General features: G+C 38.0%; 1 protein-coding gene across 6 annotated transcripts in view; it reads right to left on the reverse strand.

Annotated features, from left to right (window-relative positions):
* LOC117382218 (collagen alpha-1(XIX) chain) overlaps positions 1–20891 on the reverse strand; it is a 113803-nt gene that overhangs the window by 59513 nt on the left and 33399 nt on the right. For 5 of the 6 annotated variants that reach the window (XM_055227234.1, XM_055227231.1, XM_055227233.1 and 2 more), the window contains 3 exons: positions 15233–15262; positions 15116–15142; positions 13937–13981 (listed from right to left, as the gene is read on the reverse strand). The exons of the other annotated variant lie outside the window; for it this stretch is intronic. In XM_055227234.1, coding sequence (XP_055083209.1) covers positions 13937–13981; positions 15116–15142; positions 15233–15262 — 102 coding nt within the window. The remainder of the gene's footprint in view (positions 1–13936; positions 13982–15115; positions 15143–15232; positions 15263–20891) is intronic. 6 annotated transcript variants of the gene reach the window in all.

The following is a 20891-nucleotide window of genomic DNA, read 5'->3' on the forward strand; positions in this document are numbered from 1 at the left end:
CAAGAGCCATCTCTCTCAGTATGGATGTCCTCAATGCATGAATGTAAGATGTGTGTTGGGTAACATCTCTAATTAGGCAGTCTGGCAATTAGGCTGTGAATACCATAAAGGAGATTTTTTGTAGGGTTTACAGAGATGAGAGAAGAGGAAGTCGAAGCTGTGCAAAGTGAGGCGGAGTGACAATAATTTTCACAGCACATTATGCCTCCTCTCAACAGCCACACGACACAAAGGGACACAGGTGGTATCACAAGGCAACTCAGTCAGATAGCACAGCATATTATTGGGAAAAATAACCATTATGAAGCTATTTCAGCCGCTCTACCACACAGTGTGCAAACAGCCGAGCTCGTGGCTTGTGACACATGAGAGGCAATGACTTACTATAGAAACTAAGTCAAGGCAAGCTACATCTGCAGCATCATTGATGTTTTAAGAGCCCATTGAATTTAATAACTCCTGAGGAGCGGAAGAGAGCCCTGATGATGTGAATCTGCATTTTTATGTGGTAAGAATGATAAATTTATATTTAACAATGAGCTGCGTTTCCACAGATCTGTTGAACTGTTGAATGTACCAGTACTCGCGTGGTACTTAAGCTCACTATAGACATGGCTGTTTGAATGTTTCCTTCTCCTTATGATGCTCTTATTAGTCCTGGCTCTCTGAGATTCCACAGCCTCATCTGGACTTGTGGCTGTATTATTCATCTATTCATCTAGCCTATGTTTACAGATATTGAGTGTTTCATAAATGCATTATCCATGAGTGAATAAGAGAGGGTGAAAATCTACTTTGAATAAAGCCGGCTTCATTTTACAAACCAAATATTTGAGGTCAGAGAGAATACACTGAACAAAGATCTGTGTCTGTTGGCTCAGTACTGTAGCCCTTGTGAGCCTTGTGCTTCTTATCACTCACCAAGAATAGCAGATTAAGCTGAGGACTTGCCTGTGTATCATCGCCACAGTCACTGCACTACTGCCAGGCATGCCATTAGAGCGGACACAAAAGCATGCTTTGAAATGCTTGTGGTCAGAGGATTGTTGGCAATCAAATGCATTGCAGACATACTGCAAGTAATGATGCGGCCAGTGTTGAAGACTGCAACATCCAATTTTGACAAAATATAGACTTTAAAATGCAGACTTTAAGAGGTTAGTTTTATTACAATACAACAGGTTTAATTAATTAATTACGGTTGAATCAAAGTTGGAATATAAAAGGCCACAATTTGCAAGGGGACATACTGTGTAATTTAATCTGAAAACAACTAAATATCCTATTTCCATAGGGTCGAATCATGTTTAAACTGACTGTCATCTAATTTACACCTCTACAAACGTAGATTTTTCTAATTCCGCAATGCTCGTCAAAAAAATTGCAATGATATATTTTTCTAAAATCGTTTAAGTCAAAATGACAAATTCAAAATTAGGCCAGAAAATGAAAAGAAAATATTTCATGTGAATAAGGAAATCACTTGTGCAGATTAATACAGCCCCATAGGAGCAGTGTGGCACACTAGCCTGCTGATGAACTAAAATGAAAAAAGCACATATTTATAAAAAACTTCAATAATTACTATTGCCTGCATTAATGTTTTAATCATCTTTTTAATTTATTTGGCTTAAGGATGTAGTGAAATTCTGCCCAATGCTACCTTTTTAATGAAGCCATCTGGGCCAATTTTAAGCAAATTTGTGGACCATAAACTTTAATGGATGTGTAAGTGTTACTGTTTTGAATATTAAGTTTAAAATACAATTTTTATTACCTCCATTTGTTCGAAAACGGGGACTGTGCTGACAACCCTCTACTATATGAATTCAATTATGTAATTCCATATTTACAATCTATATAAAGATATTTACATTCCTGGTCTTTGCAGAGTGAGTGTGTCCATAAGTGAGTAGACTCTTTGGAGCCAGTGAAATCCCATTGTTTGGATGACTGTACACCTCCGCACCTAACACAGTCACAGAAAGGCCATCCACCTTTTGTCCATTCTCATACCTCCATCAATCAGGTGGCTGGGGTTCAACTGACCCCATTCGATACATGATACACCAGCAACGCCACTTTTAACCCCACTCCTTTAAAACAAGCGTCTGAAATGTGAAAGAGTTGTGGACACAGATTGTAACATGACTGCATCTACTCTACTTTTAGTTTTGGATGCAGGGACATTTATACACCTCCTCGCAAGGTCGTAAAAATACATTTTTGGAGTAAGACGTGAGGTTGTAGATATGTGAACAAGGGGTTGCACTCTGGCCAACTGCAACTCTCCTGTCCAATGCTCTGAGGATGCATTGACCTACATTAGCCCTTGTTGCACATTCTTACATAGAGGACCAGCTGCATACACAAACACATATGAACCCTATAAAAGCCAGTGAACAATCAAAACAGTCCCCATCTCAATGCCTCGCCTCGTAAGTATTTGTCCCTGTAATTAATTGGCCAATTAATGTGTGTTTATTCTGGACACCGGTGAATGTGTATAGCCATAACGCGGCTCGCTGGGAACAACCCGAGTCAGACAGATAAATCAAAGCTTTGTGCATCTGTCGTTGCATGTGCCAAACGCTTTCCCCTGTAACCCGCCTCCCGTCCCTACTGGGCCCAAATGTGAGACCTTTTCATAGCCAATCAGGTCAAATCTTTGTTTCATCCTTTGTCCCAATGCACTTGACATTGGACAAGATTAATTGCCTTGTGCGCTGGGCAACAGTGCTACCTCCTGGTGTAATACAGGTGTCAGCAGAGTGGCTCCCTGCGTTTCTTCAATATGAAATCGGACAGGGCGAAAGATAGGAATAACCTGCTTTATACGCCTCAGCAAAGGGTTAACACAATCCTCCTTGTGCTTGTGAAATTGCACAGGGTGTAAATCTCTGCCATAAAGTCTCAGCTGTGAGCCCTGCTGACCTGTAAATTCTTCCCTCCGTGTCACCACATCAACCACAGAGAGCTCCGGCCAAAACTGTAACCAAGCGTCACACTACTGTATTTAAATAAGGCTAGAGTGACCCGCGCCTTGAATCAGCAAAGCACGTGTTGTAATTGGTCATAAAACAGTCCTTACACAGTCAGCCCTGTAATGTGAATAGGATTATTTAGTTATATCTAATTATACAAAACCATTAGGCATAATTCTTTTGGTGAGGAACATTTGTAAAGAACCATAATGCACGTTTCTGATGAGAGTTAGAGGTGAAATCATTCTGTTACGAAACATAAAGATTTTACGATTATTCACGATTATCGACACCATGACCAAAATTCACTTTCATTCTAATAGATACAATTAACTTGTGAGCAGTTTAATTAAATTCAACTTTCTGCATGATTAAAGGTAAACCATTTAACTTTTCTTGTGTTGCCATGAAGATGTTTTTACTGTGTCTGAAATGTTCCACAGCGTGACACTAAATCCATCTATCTCCATGGAAACAAGTAGGTGAACCCATCTCCCCAAGTTACCGGATGGATCTGCGAATAGACGACGCACCTAGATGTGTTCAAGGTGTAAGATTGAAGTTGAAATGCTATACTGTGGAACATTCCAGGCAAAGCAATATCATCTATTTAGAGACAAGCAGGTGATGAACTCCTATCAAAAAAGTTGCATGGTGGACCTTTAAATAAATAGTAATGTGACTGAATATTTCTGAATATAGTTTTAATTAAAAAAAAAAAAAAAAGTTGTTTTGCTTCTAAAATTATCACAATCAAATCAAAGAAGTTCAGATAAGTAAAACGACCCAGTTGTAAACCCAAGAGCATATTAGTTTAAAAAAGTTCTTACATTGTAGAAACTTGGGCTAATTAGGCCTGTGCCAAAGCAAAATATATTTGTGTGTGTGTGTGTGTGTGTGTGTGTGTGTGTGTGAATCCAGATCACTGTTTGGAACAACTGCTTTTTAATATTTTGAACATAAAAAACACTGGGTAGGATTGAATGTTTTAGTACTTCATACAAAATATTGCATAATGCTTCTAAGATCTAATCAGATCCAGGGTGCCCACTGATGTATCTACGTATCCCCCAAATCAGCACTGGCCTCCCATGGAGATCTTCTGGCTGGATGTCTGCTCCTCTCACCAGGGACCCGTTACTTAATAATCGGCCTCTGCAGGTGCACTGGTGGAGGTCAACAGTCTGTTAGTCTTAGACCGCTGTTCCTCGGCCTACGTGTATGGAGCAAAAACCAGCTGCCAAATGTTCCCGCCACAGCAAACCCAGCCATCACTCGTTCCCTATCAGTGTCACTGCAATGTTGCACTCACTAGACAACCAGACGACTCAAACTGAACATGAGCCAAGTCCAAATATAATTTCTAGGTTTTACAGTTCTGAATATATAAGACAGCATGCACCTAGAACACTGCAGCAGCAAAGCCAGTTTTATATTTTACATTAAAGGGCCTATATTACGCTATTTTCTGATCTGTCATATTGCTGTTTCCACATCAAAAACATGCCTGGAGTTGTGTCTTGTTTCATTCACACATGTTTAACACACACACCCTACATACTTAGGCTGAGCTCCTCTCTCAAATAGAAACCACTCTGTTCCACCTGGTTATGTCATGTGGTAATACAGGAAGTGCTCCACTGTGTCTCTATTGAACTTGAAAACTACCGCTTCATGACATCACAAGGTGGAACAGAGCATTTTGAGCTTTGGAGATGTAGACAGACTAATAATGAAGGATTCCTCTAACATGTGCGAATGAAACAAAACACAACTCCAGGCATGTTTTTAATGAGGTATCAACATTATAACATGCCTTAAAGCTCACAAGAGTCAATTTAGCATAATATAGGACCTTAAAGTATTGAATATTGAAACAAGCATCCATCAATCACATTTTTTTAAACAAATCATCAGAGAAATTATATGACATATCCCAGCATTTAATATCCTGGTTAGCCAAGTGCTCTTGAGCAAAACACTTTACCCACTAGTATATATAGTAGAGCCATTAATAGGGGTCAGAGAGGCCATTGGCGCAGATTTTCCTCCATGTTTCTTTCAATCACCTTTTGCAGGGCAGCTGTGGCTGGTGGCAACATAAGAAGCTTACAGCCAAATGTGAGAAGTAAACGAATAACAGCCAATTGAAGAGCTTAACTTTAATTTAAAGACTGACTTTTTGGAGTGTGACTACATTTAGCGGAGATGAGCCTGGTTGGCAGAGGAATTGGACAATAAATTGCAAAAGGCTCCTATTTATTCCAAAGCTAGTATACTGAATGACTCAATTATATCAAAACAACATTTGGTGGGTTTTAAGCCCGACCTCATCTAAATTCCAGTTATAGGTTCCCATTTTGCTTTTAGGGAAACACATCTGGCTCACAAATCGGGTTAAATGACAAACTGTATTATCTTTGGGATGAGGACACATAAATTAGTTTAAAAGTAAATGATCTGAATGCATCTTGTTTGAACTCTCAGTACAATTCAATGTCATTTGATTGAAAGCACGTACTACGTAGCACTTTGACTTTCTATGGCTAAGAGCTTCATATGTACACATTCATGTCAGCCTCTCACACGCCTGTATAATGTTTGTGCGAAAAACATTAACAGCCTCGAATTCCCAGCACATTTCTGACACTGAAAGAGCAATGGATAAAAGCTGAAAAGGAGGAAAAAAGTCAATGGACAGCTGTCTTGTCCATCATCAAAACCCAAACAGAGTGAATGTAAACACCACTTTTCACACCCATTACTTATTTTTCTGCTATAGAAATTTGGACCAGACCGTCTGCAAAACAACAACAAAAAAGCTCTTCCTGACTATTTTGACATATGTCACTTAGCACTTACTATACTATATCTGTACAGTTTTTGACATGGAAAACGAACCTCAATTTGCACTTACAGAATTGCATTTAATCAGAAGTGAAGATGGATGACTCACAGTGAAACTATAGAAATGGCTCTCTTGAAAATTCTCATCTTAGGAGCAACAGTATCCAAAGTTTTCATGGCTTCTAGTAAAGGGTTAAAATGTTGCCATGTCTCATAGAGCTTAAAATGAAAATATAAATGTTTATTACTGACTATTTTAAAGGTTCTGTATTATGCAAAAATCAGTCTTGATTGCTTTTAGCCATGTTATAATGTTACCTCATCAAAAACATACCTGGAGTTGTGTTTTGTTTCATTCATGCATGTCTAAGTAATCTTTTATTATTAGTCAGTCTACATCTCCTGAGCTCAAAATGCTCTGTTCCACCTTATGATGTCATGCAGTGGTGGTTTTTAACAGCTACCTTTCACTTTTTGTTCAGTAGAGATTGGATATTCCGGCGCTGAAATCATCCAAATGATTCTGGTGAAGGTGTACAGAGTGTAAATATGCAGAGTTTGTGTGTTAAACAGGTGTGAATGAAACAAAACACCGCTCCAGGTATACTTTCGATGGGTAAACAACAGTATAACATAAATCAGAAAAAAGCTAATATGAGCCACTTAAATGATAAACGTAGTGCACTTATGGAAGCATTATATTCAGATGAATGTGTCAAATGCAAGAACCTTATCATGTTTTTCACTAGTCTGCATAAATGTGTACAATATGGGAGTAATTATTGTGTACAGGAGTTGCACTTTGTATATTGTATATGAAAGATAAAGAGCACTGACTAAGTGTATTGACATGTCTTGCTAAATACAGCTGCATACCGATTAATTTGAATATTTCACAGTGAACTTGATTGTCTCCATAGAGATACTGTGTCTTGAATGTTGGTGACACCACTAGGCCAAACTGCAGGTCAGATCTGTGGAAAGGTAAACGCGCTCACTGCAAGAATGTATTGTTTTCAAGCTATTTCTGAACCATTAAAACATTTGAATAAACACAAGATAGATTTCATTATTTATACTGCAGAACAATCCAGGAAAAGCAATAATATCTCCCCAAACAACAATACAAGTAAACATGCAATGGACTAAAATATTAACTGACAAATGCCTGTATATCTGAACAATCAGGATCAGTTAAACGTCCTATATTATGCAAAACAGACTGGGAGCTTTTAGCCTTGTTATAATGTTGTTACCTCATCAAAAACATACCCGGAGTTGTATTTCATTTCATTCATACATGTTTGAGTAACACTTTATTATTAGTCTGTCTACATCTCCAACAAGCTCAAAATGCTCGGTCCCACCTTATGATGTCATATAGTGGTAGTTTTCATGTTAACAGCTCCTTTTACCTTCAGTTCAGTACATATTGGCAATTCCAGGGCTGAAATTATCCAAATAACTGTAGTGAAGGTGTGTGGAGTTTAAAAACACAGTGGAGGACTTTCTGTATTACCACATGACATCACAAGGTGGAACAGAGAGTTTTATGTTTGAGAGAAGAACTCTGCCTAAATATGCAGGGTTTGTGTTAAACATGAGAATGAATGAACAAAAACACAACTCCAGGTCTGTTTGTGATGAGGAAACATTATAGCATAGATCAGAGAACAGACTAATATGGGACCTTTAATAAACCAGGTGCTGTTTTACTGAAGCACAGACAAAGCACACCTTATTATTTGCTAAAAATATTTGCTCCAACCCCAGCCTCCATGTGATCCTGTGTGGACTGTAGAGCTCAAGTCTCCAGGCCTTTTTCATCTTTATTGTGACTTTTGTCCTTTCTTATCTCTGTGACATATGAGGCAGGCCTCTCGTGTGGCACCGAGTTATCTGCTAGCATCCCCAGCTGCAGCCAAGACTGAGGAAAAACAGAGGCTATTTTACAGGCAAGTGGCCCAGGTGATAATCACAGGCAAGTCAATTGAAAATGCCACCAAAAACCTGAGGAAATAAATTGTTTTTTTTTGGATGAGAAAAGCTTAGGTCAGAGTAATGTATTTTGTGGTTGAACATTGCTGTTTAACAATTGCATAATCAATTTTAATGATGAATGTCGTGTATACCAATTATCCAAAGTGTACAAATTCATGGCATTGTTGTTTCTTTTTCACAATGGCTGAATATTATGACTAATATTATGACAAAAATAATCTGTTTTTCTTGTATTGATCGTTTTCTCATCAAAAATGAATAAATATGGCTTTCAATCTTAATTTTACGAACATAAACAAGACAGCCTTTTAATCAGTTCTTTAAACACACAAAAATCAAATTTATCTTCCAAAGTCTGAGCTCAAAAGATAGAGAATTGGCTGTAGGCCTCTCGATTAAAAAGCCCCAAGCTGATCATTGACAATATGAAACTATTGGATCTTGGCTTGATTAAAGTGTGATTAATTGCACCGCCCTGGTTTAGTTCATCTAGTTGAACAACATCAGTGCAAAAGCATGAATATTCACTCTTCGTACCAATTTCAAGCATAGATAAATGAGTGTTACAGGCCTCAGTATGCATTATGCAGCACACTAATGATATGTTGCGGTAACACCAATGCAGAATCTATAGTATACCAATCTCCTATGGCAGGTTCTTGTTTGGTCACTGCATATGAGGGTCTATGAGTCTGCATTAATAATCAAAATCTAATGATACGTTAAAATAACTTAATAAATACTTTACTAACAAAATATATATAAATAAATGGGTAAGGGGATCTATGCTGCATAATTCATTTGCTTCCACCGACACAGTTCTTCCTGAAGCTGGAGTTTCATCATCTCGGCTTGAACACTGCACTGTATAATAAGAACAAACATGAGCGGCACATCTGACACACTACAGCCCTGTACTGATTAAAGACTATTTGAAAAGATGTACATTCCCATTATTTCCAAAAGGCAAAAACGAGCGAATCTGAATAATGAATGTCTTTTATCACTAACCTCGAACCATATCTATGCATATTTCTATAGCAAACTAGAAACATGTGTCATATCCCCAGTATTTACTTAGTATAGGTGTATTCATATGGCATCTGTGTCTTTGTATTAGCCTTGGATTACATATTCTGGAGACAGCCTGGTGAAAAGATTATTCGTTAATCCAAGAAAATATACCGACATTACCTTGCCTGGATGGGCCCCTGTCTGCACTGAATCCACCGCTAACCTTGTGCCAACCTAAAAGCTGTGAAGACTTGGCAGAGCATAAATGAAACATACCTCCTCTGCTGATTCTGTATAGGCTGAACAAGCATGTTTTTAGCTCACAAAATTACATAATTAAGTCTTCTGCTATAATATTTGCGTTTAAACATTATGACCTTATTTGCAAAATGTTATTGTTACTTAGAAGGGCTTACACTACACAAGCTTTAAGCCATGTTCTAATGCTGTTTCCTCCTCAAAAACATACCTGAAGTATTTAGTTTCATTCACTTATGTTTGAGTAACCATTTATTACTGGTCTGTCTACATCTCCAAAGCTCAAAAAGGGTTACCTTCTAAATACTTCTAAACTGCCCTTAGTAAATAGGTCATTATAAAGTATATAATAAAAATACTACTGTCTACTGTCTTAATTAAAATGTCATAGATTAATAATGCTTTCCAATTATAGCAGTTACAATTATGGAGTTGACCGGGATGTTTATTATGGTTATTATGTGAGTTTGAAACAGCAACAGAATATAAAACTCAAAACAAGAAAGACTGTGATGACTGAAGTAGTTTTTCACATTTGCCACCTGCTGAATGAATAATGTTAATTTATTAATTATAAAAGGATTTGATATATTGATTACAGGTCATATCAGTTAACCCCATAATTGCAGACTATCTCCCTCGTCTCATTTCCCGGTCGACCTACGTAAATCAGCTCTTGCCTGTAATGACAACATACAGCTTAGAACATCATTACCAGGACCTGATGAATATTTTAGAGCTGCACCACAGTCAGCGAGGGGGACATATCCTTTTTACTGGTGTTCCCAATCTTCGTATTTGATCGTCTGTAATGTCCCTGTGTGTCCCAAAGTCCTACTCTTTGCCAGCCATTCAGTATCAATGCCATCCATAATAGATAAAACCAAGCCGTTACCATTACTATTAATGGTTATATGCAATATGGGGGCAATACTTCCCCATAAATTCCTCGCCATGGTTGGACTGGCTGCTACCTGACAAAGTGAAGCGGTCATCCATCAAGGCAATAAGATAAAATCAAGATTCTGTGAATGTTAGGCACAGGGTCACAGCAGTGGTTGGGTGACTGCCCTTGATATGCTTTCTTGCATATGTTGCTCTAAGCTTTTGAGAAGGATCAGTGGAAATGACACAACTATCTCTATCCCCTTTCTACAGTGTCCTCCATGTCTCCTTGAAGTAAATCTAAATGGCTTAGAGTGGTTGTATTTCGCTCAAACAATAAATTGAAGCAGACAGTCTGGGGAGAGATGGCTGAAGTTGAGACTAAAGTCATGTGAAAGCTTTCTACTGCTGGCAATTCTCTTAAAGTTATAGAGAGTGTGGTTGGTCCAAAATTTGCTACATTATTTCTCTAAGTGGGGCTCATAAGTTGCAGGCAACTCTTGTGTGCAACTGCATACAAGAGTTGCTAATTGGGTGAGAGCTCCTTGCTGTATCAGCTGGCCACAGGCGGGCCGTTGGTAACGATACACGTCCCCCCCGCCCAAAATAGGACAGTAGACTGCAGAAACGCAGGTTGGTCAACAACTTCAGGGCATCCATGTGACTCCCTTAGCTAAGAATAACCTGAAACCTTAGTGCATTAACAGTCACCGTGTAGTCAGTGAGCTATCAAAGACACTGTATTAAAAGATCAAATGTCTTCACCAAAGGAGGAAAAATAACTGAAAATCTGTACATAAACATAGCCTATAGACCTGTGCATGTTTATGTATATCCATGTATAATACTCAATAAAAAACACAAATGTCCAAAATAGCAAAATATAGGCATAGTATAGCAAAAGTAAAAATACACATTACACTGCTGTTCAATGATATCATGAAATACTATATGGATCATATGCCTGAAGCTCTGCGATGAACGAAAGAAATAAACTCTATTTAACAGATGGTTAGCCTTTAATTGTAGAAAATAAGCTTAAAAATAAGCTTAAAACCTTACTGAGAACAAAACAATGCTTTAATCAAAATATTTACTTATGCAGTAATTTGAGACATGGATGGGAAAAATGGACAATATTACAATTGTCGTTTATTGTTTCATTGATATAGAGATAATGCAAAAAAATAAAAAATAGATAAAATAATAGACATAAATAGACACATTCATTTTGTCAATATTGGCTACTTCTAATTTGAGAATATGTTGTCACTTTCTCATTAGATCAACAGGAGAATATATAAGGACAGATTCCTCACTGAAAAGAAAACATATATACTTATTATATACATTTATATATATAACACCAAAAACTTCAATCATTTGCTATTTCCTCCCAGCCAATTACCATCGACCAAGTCTACAAAGCAGTCAGTAGTGTAAATGATGTGTCTTTGACTTCTTCACAAAGGACAAACATAAAATAACCTGACTAATGAGGTAGAGAGACAACAGCATCAAAAACATCTGCAGCAGACATCAGAGCTCATGTTGTTCATTATAGATCCCTGCCTCCAAAACACCTGAAACATTACTGTTACTCTGAACTCTGTGGGAAATGACCCTTTGAGAAACAATGCCAGCGATCATGGCTCATAAATTGTCCAGGGCTATATGGCCAGAAGGGTGGAGATGTTTGAGATACTTGTGTCCAGATGTCTTCAGTACTGTGCATCATCTTAACTCTTGCTTAATCGGAGTAAAAGGGAAAACATTCGCCTGACCTACTTATGTGCGACTATACTATATGTTTTGTATTTGTGTCAGAAGTACAAAGAAGTTATTTTAATATACATTCTAAAGTGCATTCTAAAGTATTCAATGCATGTGAAGTGTTCCCAAATGTCAGGATAAAACACATTTTCACATTGAAACTAGTTATCAGGTCAAGCCTAGTAACGTTATAACTGTGAATAAAGTTTGTATTTTTAAAATTCTTTCATAATTGTAACCTTGTAAAAGCTAAAAGAAGCTGACCTTGTTTTTTCATCAAATTAACAACACTCCAGTAACACAGGCCTCCTTGTAGAGATGTTGAAAGACATGAAAATTATTTTTCTATTAATATCATCATCATCAAAATTTTATTACAGGCTCACAGTTCAGAATTAAAAGACATAACACAATTTAAAAAGCACCACCACTAAACTTTACAACAAACTGCTGTACCTTGTGCTCACACGCTGTATAAGGAAGTGGACTAAGTGAGTGTGACATCACCCATAGAGTTTGGTTCCAGTCAAATGAAGCTCATCGAGGCTAGTGACAGTTACAGAGGCCAATTTGAAGCCAAGTTCCATATTTGGAATTCTGACCACGAGTATCATAGCAACCAAAGAGCCAATCAGGAGTGAGGCTGTTGTAGCGCCTCTTCCTGCCCACACTGTATATTGCACGTTTAGCAGGGAGTGGGAGCTTAGCAATGCTGTCAATCAAACCTGTTGCTAATGCTAGTGGGAGTGACCTCGGGGAAAGAAGGTGCTGGATTTGTCTGATGTTAATGTTTATATCTTGTATCACGGACAAAACAAAAATACCAGGATCATGTAGAGCGGGTTAATACAAACATTTTAAGACCACAATGACAAGGCTTACCGCAGCAGTTACAGAGAGAGGGCTGACCGTTTTTCAATGTAAAATGAATTGGAGCCAGAGTCAATGGAGCAAGAAGTGCGCCCATGCTTCCCATGTGGAACACTGTGGCTACCAGATTAGCTATGTCCATATCTATGTCCATATACATATACATATATACATATATATATATATATATATATATATATATATATATATATATATATATATATATATATATATATATATATATATATATATATATATACATATATATACATATATATACAGTCTATGGCTACACCATTATCCCCTCACAAACAGGTCATCTGCACTCTCCAATCTCAGCCTTTTCAATACAATTCTCTAACAGTCTTTTGTATTCCACACTGCGGCTTTGTATTCCACACTTTCTGTCTGCTCACTCTTTTGTAGTTTGACCACATGGGTGCTATATATAATGCAGAACAGTATGCTTTAAAGTCTTTTACGATCACTGTTATGATACTCAGTTTTGCCATGATTGTCTTTTATAGGTATCTGCGACAAAACAACAAACACACTCCCAAATTATAGCCATTTTTAATAAACAAAACCTAAGCATAAAAGCAAATGAGATGAAAAGCCATTCCTTTTTAACATTCTCCTGTGTTATTAACAGCGCTCTGTAATGTTGATATAATCCCTCTTCTGTAATCTGATTTCTACTCTTAACCCTGTAATCCTTCACACCTAAAACAGTGTGATATGTTTATACACAATTGACCACAAGAAGGCAAGAGCATGGTGTGCTGAATATTACCCAGTCATGGCAACCAACACTTACACAAATGAGGGTCAAACACAGTTTACTTAATGCGCGAACACCTTTAAAAATCACAGGCCATGACTAATTTGCATCCTCTCTGCTACTTACAGTACTGCTAATGAGCCCTTGTGAATTAACAATGTTATCAAAAACATAGCTCAGTGCTGACTCATGCCTGGTCTAATTGTGGTAATCGTCTGAACATGAAAATGCCACACACACAGAATGTAGTAAAAGGAAAACTGAAAAGAGAGTGAAATGTGCACACATTATTGTCCATATGCGCGGTCATGCTCTGTGTGTGGGCCAGTCCATGTAGAGTTTCTGTTATTGTCAATGAGACCCTAAAGCATAAAGCACAGATAATCCACACAGCACTGCCATTCCCTCTGACAGTGTTAAGATAAATAAACACACATGTCTAAAGAAACAAAAGTCCCTCAGCTGCTGGACTCACACTTTTGAAAACCATTTAAGTGGCCACAAGTGGTTTCTGTTTACTCACCCTTTTGCCCTCCTTGCCTGGCTGACCCGGGACCCCCGCTATTCCCTTCAAAGAAGAAAAATAATGTTACAATGCAGTACTGTTGTCATGTTACAAATATTTCAAACTTGATTTTGATACTAAGAAAAGGTTCATTACTTGATACATATTTCAATATCACAATGATAATTTTCAACTCAAAATAGAAGTGCTTTGTTTATGTTACAATTTAATCATATACTAGTTCTGATAAAGCTAGCAAGAGTTCATTCTGAGAACTCATGAAAGGTCAAACTTTGTTCTGTTTATGTGAATTTTTAGTACATAAACTTATTCATTTAAGTATCTAGTTTTGAATCTTAGTATCAATTAGTATGTGATTGCTGATGCCTTTGACAACTCTATGACTCTATGAAGTAATGTAGGTGCACATTTAGAACAAAAACAACTTCATGATTCTGTGACAGGGATATTTTGAGATGTGAATAAATGGACGACTAAACCAATATATACAACACAGTCAGGAAGTGTTCAAGTTTTTTTTAAATGTCTGTGTAGTTCCTCAGTTGTCCAGGTATGATCCATAATAAAAGAAAACTCCTTCACTACAACTTTTTGCGCAGTTGACAGATTTTATATTTTATAAAATTATACTGGAACAAAATTGTATTATTGTTTATGCTAAACCATTGTATTAACAGATTCTGTGACATCTTGACTGTGACATGACTCTTACTACGACACATTTGTCAATACAGAGCCCTAATTGTGACACATGCTCTAAATAGGCCAGTGAACATAGATCAGGTTTATGCACTGCTAGAGAAGAAAGCACACCATTAAACGTGTTTAACTGCATGGACAGATAAGATGCAGCAGCACTTAAAGCTGCAGTCTTACACATGACCAGTTCCTTGGTGACTTCACTACCATGCCATTAATAGGCAATTTGCAGGCTGGCTTGATCAGGGGGCTTCGTTCCATTATTCCTCACATTATCTTGATAAGGAACTATTAGCAAGTTAATCAAGGTGTGCGCTGAGTCATGATGTTAGACCACAGTTCCGCTGCAAAGATAGACTTATGGCGCTTCAATAATTGCTTGTTCAACATAATGGCTGCCTTTTATCACTTGTGAATATTTAAATCAGCACAAAATGGGACAAAAAAGTGAGAAAATGGTTCATGCTGGAACATTACCTTGTCTCCCTTGTCTCCTCGTGGGTCCTATAGATGAAAGATAAAAAACAGGGATATAACAGGGTTTGTCTTTGCACTGTCTGTTGAATGAAAACAGTGTAGTCTTAATTAAGTTACCTGATCGCCTTTGACACATTCGTTGTCAGCCTGGAAAACACAACGAACAAATCAACAAGTCTGTCAGCACTCGCACTATCTATATACATGTTTGTAGGCTAAAAGCAGATGAAACAAATTGTTGAGCAGCAGTTATCCTTGACCGGTGTGACCGTTTAAGAAGCTGGGCATTGCTTGGTGGAATTCCCTCGATGCCCTGCTGGCCACCGGTCAGGAGAGGCCAGACAAGCCGACTATAAAGTGGGCGAGAGCAATGTATCATCTTTCAAAGTCAAGCCGAATAATGAGTGTCTGCTTACTACTGGCATCCAACATTATACCGCTGTTGACTTTTCTTGGAAACAGCTGCAGAAATGTACATTTAACATATGCTCATCCCATCAGTTGAATGTGGCAAAATTGAGACAATATTTATAGAGAAAACATTGAGCCGTATGTTATTTGCAGCTGTATCAATCTGAATATGACAGTGGTGACTTGGGCTTAATAAATCATTCCTTAGTTTAACAGCAGAACTCTTTCTAACACATCAATTATATTTTTTACAGAAATACAGTCTAAAATCACATAGACTCCCCATTTCACACACTTAGGTCCAATCTTGGATAAAGAGACAGGGCTGTTTCGGGTAGGGCATCAGGTTTAAGATTACCGTGACACCTCCAGAATGGAAAAAACAGAAAGAAAGATGTAGCAAATCTACCCAACAGCATAAAGTAAAGGTTTAATTTTAAATCTGTGTGTAAAGATGGCTAATTTACGTGTCGTTCTCAATTTAGAATGTTCAACTCACTAAGTATGGGATGACAACGGTGTTTAAAGGATATACTGAGCAATTTGGTGACTTTTAAAGGCCAAGCTGGATGTATTAGGGTAGTGTTTTGGAAGACTTACAGGCTGATTAGAACTGGCAGTCTGATCCCCTATGATGAGCCCATAATTAGGCAGCTAGCAGCGTTATACCTTTAATCTTTTAGCGTTTGTCAGCTCCCAGGCCACTACAGTGCATTGGGGAATCCGAGTTTACATTGTGCTTTCACACTTTACTATATGTGTTGAAGGGCTGAATATGCCCGCAGCTTGCACAGATGACTACACATATCAGCCATCTGTTGACACATGTACTGTCAATTTATATGGGTATACGCTTAGTGCACCGGGTTGGAAACATGTCCAGGTCATATTGGCTCTTTCTGGATTTTACAAGCCTGATAGAATAGCAAGTCCAATTATATAAGACATAAAGCGCTGTATGGTTTCTTCCAGGTACATGCCCAAAATCTTCAGGGACTGCCACCAAGCCAATAAGTGCATGTCTCACCTATGTAGGAGCCAGCCTGCTGTTGCCTGTCAGCCCACACCTCCGTCTTGCCTTCTGGGACAGTAGATCTCCGCTTTTCTCTGCCTGACTGCTCAGCTCGATCCCCGTCCTGGGTGCCCACTGAGCCTGGCCTATCTGCTCCTTGTTTGACCCATTCTCCGACCATGATAATGCGACACGGAGGCTGCTCACCTGAGTGGCTTATATACTCTCCATTTCTCTAGACCACATGTTGTAACACTCTCACAGCGTGTTATGTCTGCCTGGCCAAAAGGTAGTGATATTTGCACAGATCAGTCTAGCTGTTGCAGGTCACAACTTCTTGACAGTATTTCGGCATTTGCAAGGCTTTGGAATGTGTGAAAAATATAATAAGATGGAAACTGAATAGTGTGAACTACTACTGAGAGAAAGCGTGAATAATGTTACAGATTTTTTTTATGACAGTCTGGCCATTGTAGTGCCATTTGCGTTAAATGTGATTTTATGAACTTTAACATGAGCCTGCCCAGAGACTAAAGGAAACTGGTAGCAGCTATCTCTACTGTTAGGGTAATGTGTATTGTGAATATATATTCCCTGTATTATTATAAAACTATACTAACAGATGGCACTGGAGCACCAGATTAAAATGAATACTATACTTAAGTCAGCCATACCAGCTTGTCAAAGCCTGATCTCGTCAGAGCTCAACAATTCCAAGCCTGGTTAGTACTTGGACAGGAGACCACTGGGAATACCAGGTGGGGCACCAGTGGCAAAAACTGTCATTGTGTCCTTAGGCAAGACACTTCATCCACATTGAATAGTAGGAATGTGGTAGGTGAGTGTTAGTTAGGGAGGCTCACAGCTTCGATTGGCAGCTTTGCTTCCATCAGTCTGCCCCAATGGCAGCTGTGTCTACAAAAGTAGCTTACTACCAGCAAGTGAATGAATAATGCACTGTAAAGAGTTTTGGGTGTCATGAAAGTCACTATATAAATCCACTGATTATTTAATTAATTCATCATTTTAATACCTTTATTGCAATTGTATATTCTGCATTGTAGATTGCACAATAGTAAATCCAATGAATCTGGCAAGACAATTCAGCATCTTTGTGCCAACTTAAATTATAACCCCAATAACTAACTATGAACTAAACAACACTAATCTTTTATGCTAGTCCCACATTTATGTACTTTCTGACAAAACAGCCTTATATCTTACAATATAACTGTAATATTTCTGCCAGAAGAGATGCAAACCCAAAATTATTGCTTTGTGGTTCCAATAGAGTTGTGTTATCAGATTCAAACTCCTGGAAATTCAACACTTTAGGTAATTTTAGATACTTCTATCAAAACAAAACCTGAACACTTGAAACACTGGAAATTCTGTGTGTTTATTCATATCACACAGTTTGTCATCGTATGCATCTCGAATTTGTGCAGTTTTGGTTAACCACTAAATATCATACCCACTGACAGACCCCATCAGAAGTGACTTCACTCATTCTCCTAAAGTGGTATTTAGAGTATATGCGGAAATAAAAGGCAGTCTGATGACTTTCACGCTGCTGGACAAGGGGCAGGTGTGCCTTACCATTAACGGTGACAGCTTTAAAATAAACTGCAGAACGTATAAAAGCCTCAATGTATTAACAACGAACAGGAATGATAACACTGCAGGGTGGCTCTGACAAACACAAGGTGGTGAAAAGTCAAATAAGGACAAAAAATAGACCCCCTTTGACACCAATGTAAGCAGTGGCGTTAGAAGCTTTTTAAAGGCTAGCTAGTAATATCTGATAAAGCTGTATTCCACCCAGTTGCCTTTTATATGCCAACCCCCACAGCTCTCCAAAACAGAAATACAGTGGACTTTACAAGCTGTTTTTATCAGATGTGAATGAAAGTGGGTGAGAAAAAATCAGTCACTTGTAGTTTGGATCCATTTTGTTGTCTAAATGAATGTCACAGCTAAAATATGCCTGCTACGGGATATTCAGAAGACTCATTACTTTTTGGTTCCAAATCTGCTCCCTCTGTCAGTTTCAATACCAAACAAACCAGCAGCGCCCTCCCCGCCTCCTGTACTGAAGAAAAACAGGATAAAATAGACTGCAGTTCTCTGTTGTTTTCACACAAACATACAGGCCTCATTATAACTTCAAGGCTTGCAGACAGCAGCAGTGCACCTACGAGTCCAACTGAACAGCAAAACCAACCAACACCAACAGGAGAAATAAAAGACATGACTACTAATTACAAGAAAAAAATGTAATGTATAGGAAATAATACATATAAGAAATAAAAATGGCATTCTATTGTCAATGTATAATCAAATGTATCATTTGTCATGATGGTGGGGAATATGTTCCATATGACAACAACAAGATGCTTGACGCTTTTCATGACAATTATTAGCTACGCATATGTAATTTAAATTAATCCACTTCCAGGAATGCTGTTTCAGTATTATTCAATTTATATATTAGTGTTGTATGTAACTGTTACCATTAAGAGCCACAGGGATAAGTCATGAAATGGCACAATAAATGGAAAAAAGGTTTGGCGAGATAAATATGGAGGCAAATGCTAACCTGGAAAACCAGATTGATATGTGTAGCCCTGCTGAAGGCGTTCAGAACCAAACAAACAAAGACTTTAAGCTGATTGGTTGAAGCGTCATAACAGCAGAACAAGCAAAAAAAATGTACCTTTTGTTCATTTCAGTTGAGAGAAAAGCACAGGCATCTTACCCGTCCACAAATGCATAAAGCTCATATTTTTCAGAAACAAAATAGTCCGTACTTTTACTAAAATAGGCTGAAGTACGTCTGTGTCGCCATGTTTGTTTTGGTTTGTTCTGCGCTGGCTTCCGCAAAAACCACAGTGCTGCCCTGTGATTGCCCAATCACATGCAAACGATTCAGCTGGAGCTGTTCAAGAAGGATTCTCAAGAGTTTGTGAACTCACAAAAATAGCAAGAATTTGTCTTGCTGGGAAGGCTAGGTAAATGCATTGTAGTTTTAGAAATCTGGAGAAGGTTGTTGGCTCTGCACCAGGTAAAGGCATTGAGACTAATGAGCTTAGCCATGGACATGATTACCTACAGTTAAAATTCACTGTCAGACCCAATGTTCTTCTGCTGCTCTTTTACCAAACATATAACCATAGTTATATATAACCTGGATAACTGCGGGATTACACAGACATATATACGTAACTGCATATTCATTGAAGACTTGTGAATGTACTAATTTGGCCAACTTTTTTTTTTCTTAATTTGTTGACCTTGTTCTTGACCCCATTTAAGACAACTTTATGTTCCTTGCTTCACTTATTGCATCTGTTTGGTAAATAACTAATTATCCAATCTAACATTTGCCCTCTAAATGTCAGTAGTTTTGCAGAAAGGAAACATCTCCATAGGCCTATTTAAAATGATGCATTCACAGCTACAGTGTCCCTGAAGGCAGGCCACTTTGATAGTCTAAATGCACGCCACATTTCTCCTTTGGGCTTTAGTCCCATGAAACTGTTTAGAGAGGATGAGATAAAGGGATTCTGTTGGGTATGTCCACTTCAGACTGCAATGAATATACAAACAGTTGAAATGGGAACATTTACTATATTGGATAGACATATTCTATATGGCCTTCATATACACAAGTATCACTTACAGCAATGGCAATATTGCTATCTAGCCATGTTTGCAGTGATAACAGCACTTGAAATTGATGGGAAAACAAAACACAAAAAATGAGTCTACTGGTTGTGAATGTCTGATCAGCTGGACTAATAATAGACTGCCATTTAAAAGAGAGATAATGAGCTGTTATGGTTTAATGACCTGCTTCGGTGTCAAAAGGCTCGCAACTAGTCGCCCAAGGTCCAAATGAGAAGAGACAGTTAACAAGTCTTACACAAGTAAATGTTATCTTAAAGGCAGTGCTCTGAGGGGACGCCGCAACAAATCAAATGCCAATTCTAATGCTGATTCAAATGCAATATCTTAAAAAAACTACCTTTTACAAATCACTTCTCACAAAAGCTATTCTCTGTTTCTCAAAGCAGAAACTAGGCCTGTCACAATAATGACTACATCGACTTATCGTTCAATATATGAAAGCTGGAACAATATTTTTTTAGGTCAGTATTTATCGTGTGTACATATTCTTTGCACTGCTGGGAATTTGGGAAAAAAAGGGAATCGATGAGCGAAGCAATAAACTGTTAAACTGAGGTGAGATAAATCTGATTTTATGTGTAAATCAAAGCTGACCACTGAGCTTCTTCATATTACATGTGTCACTGAAAAAAAACATATTCGACCCGGCTTGAAACACACTGG

The sequence above is a fragment of the Periophthalmus magnuspinnatus genome, chromosome 15 (genome assembly GCF_009829125.3).
Source record: "Periophthalmus magnuspinnatus isolate fPerMag1 chromosome 15, fPerMag1.2.pri, whole genome shotgun sequence".
Classification (NCBI taxonomy): Eukaryota; Metazoa; Chordata; class Actinopteri; order Gobiiformes; family Gobiidae; genus Periophthalmus; species Periophthalmus magnuspinnatus.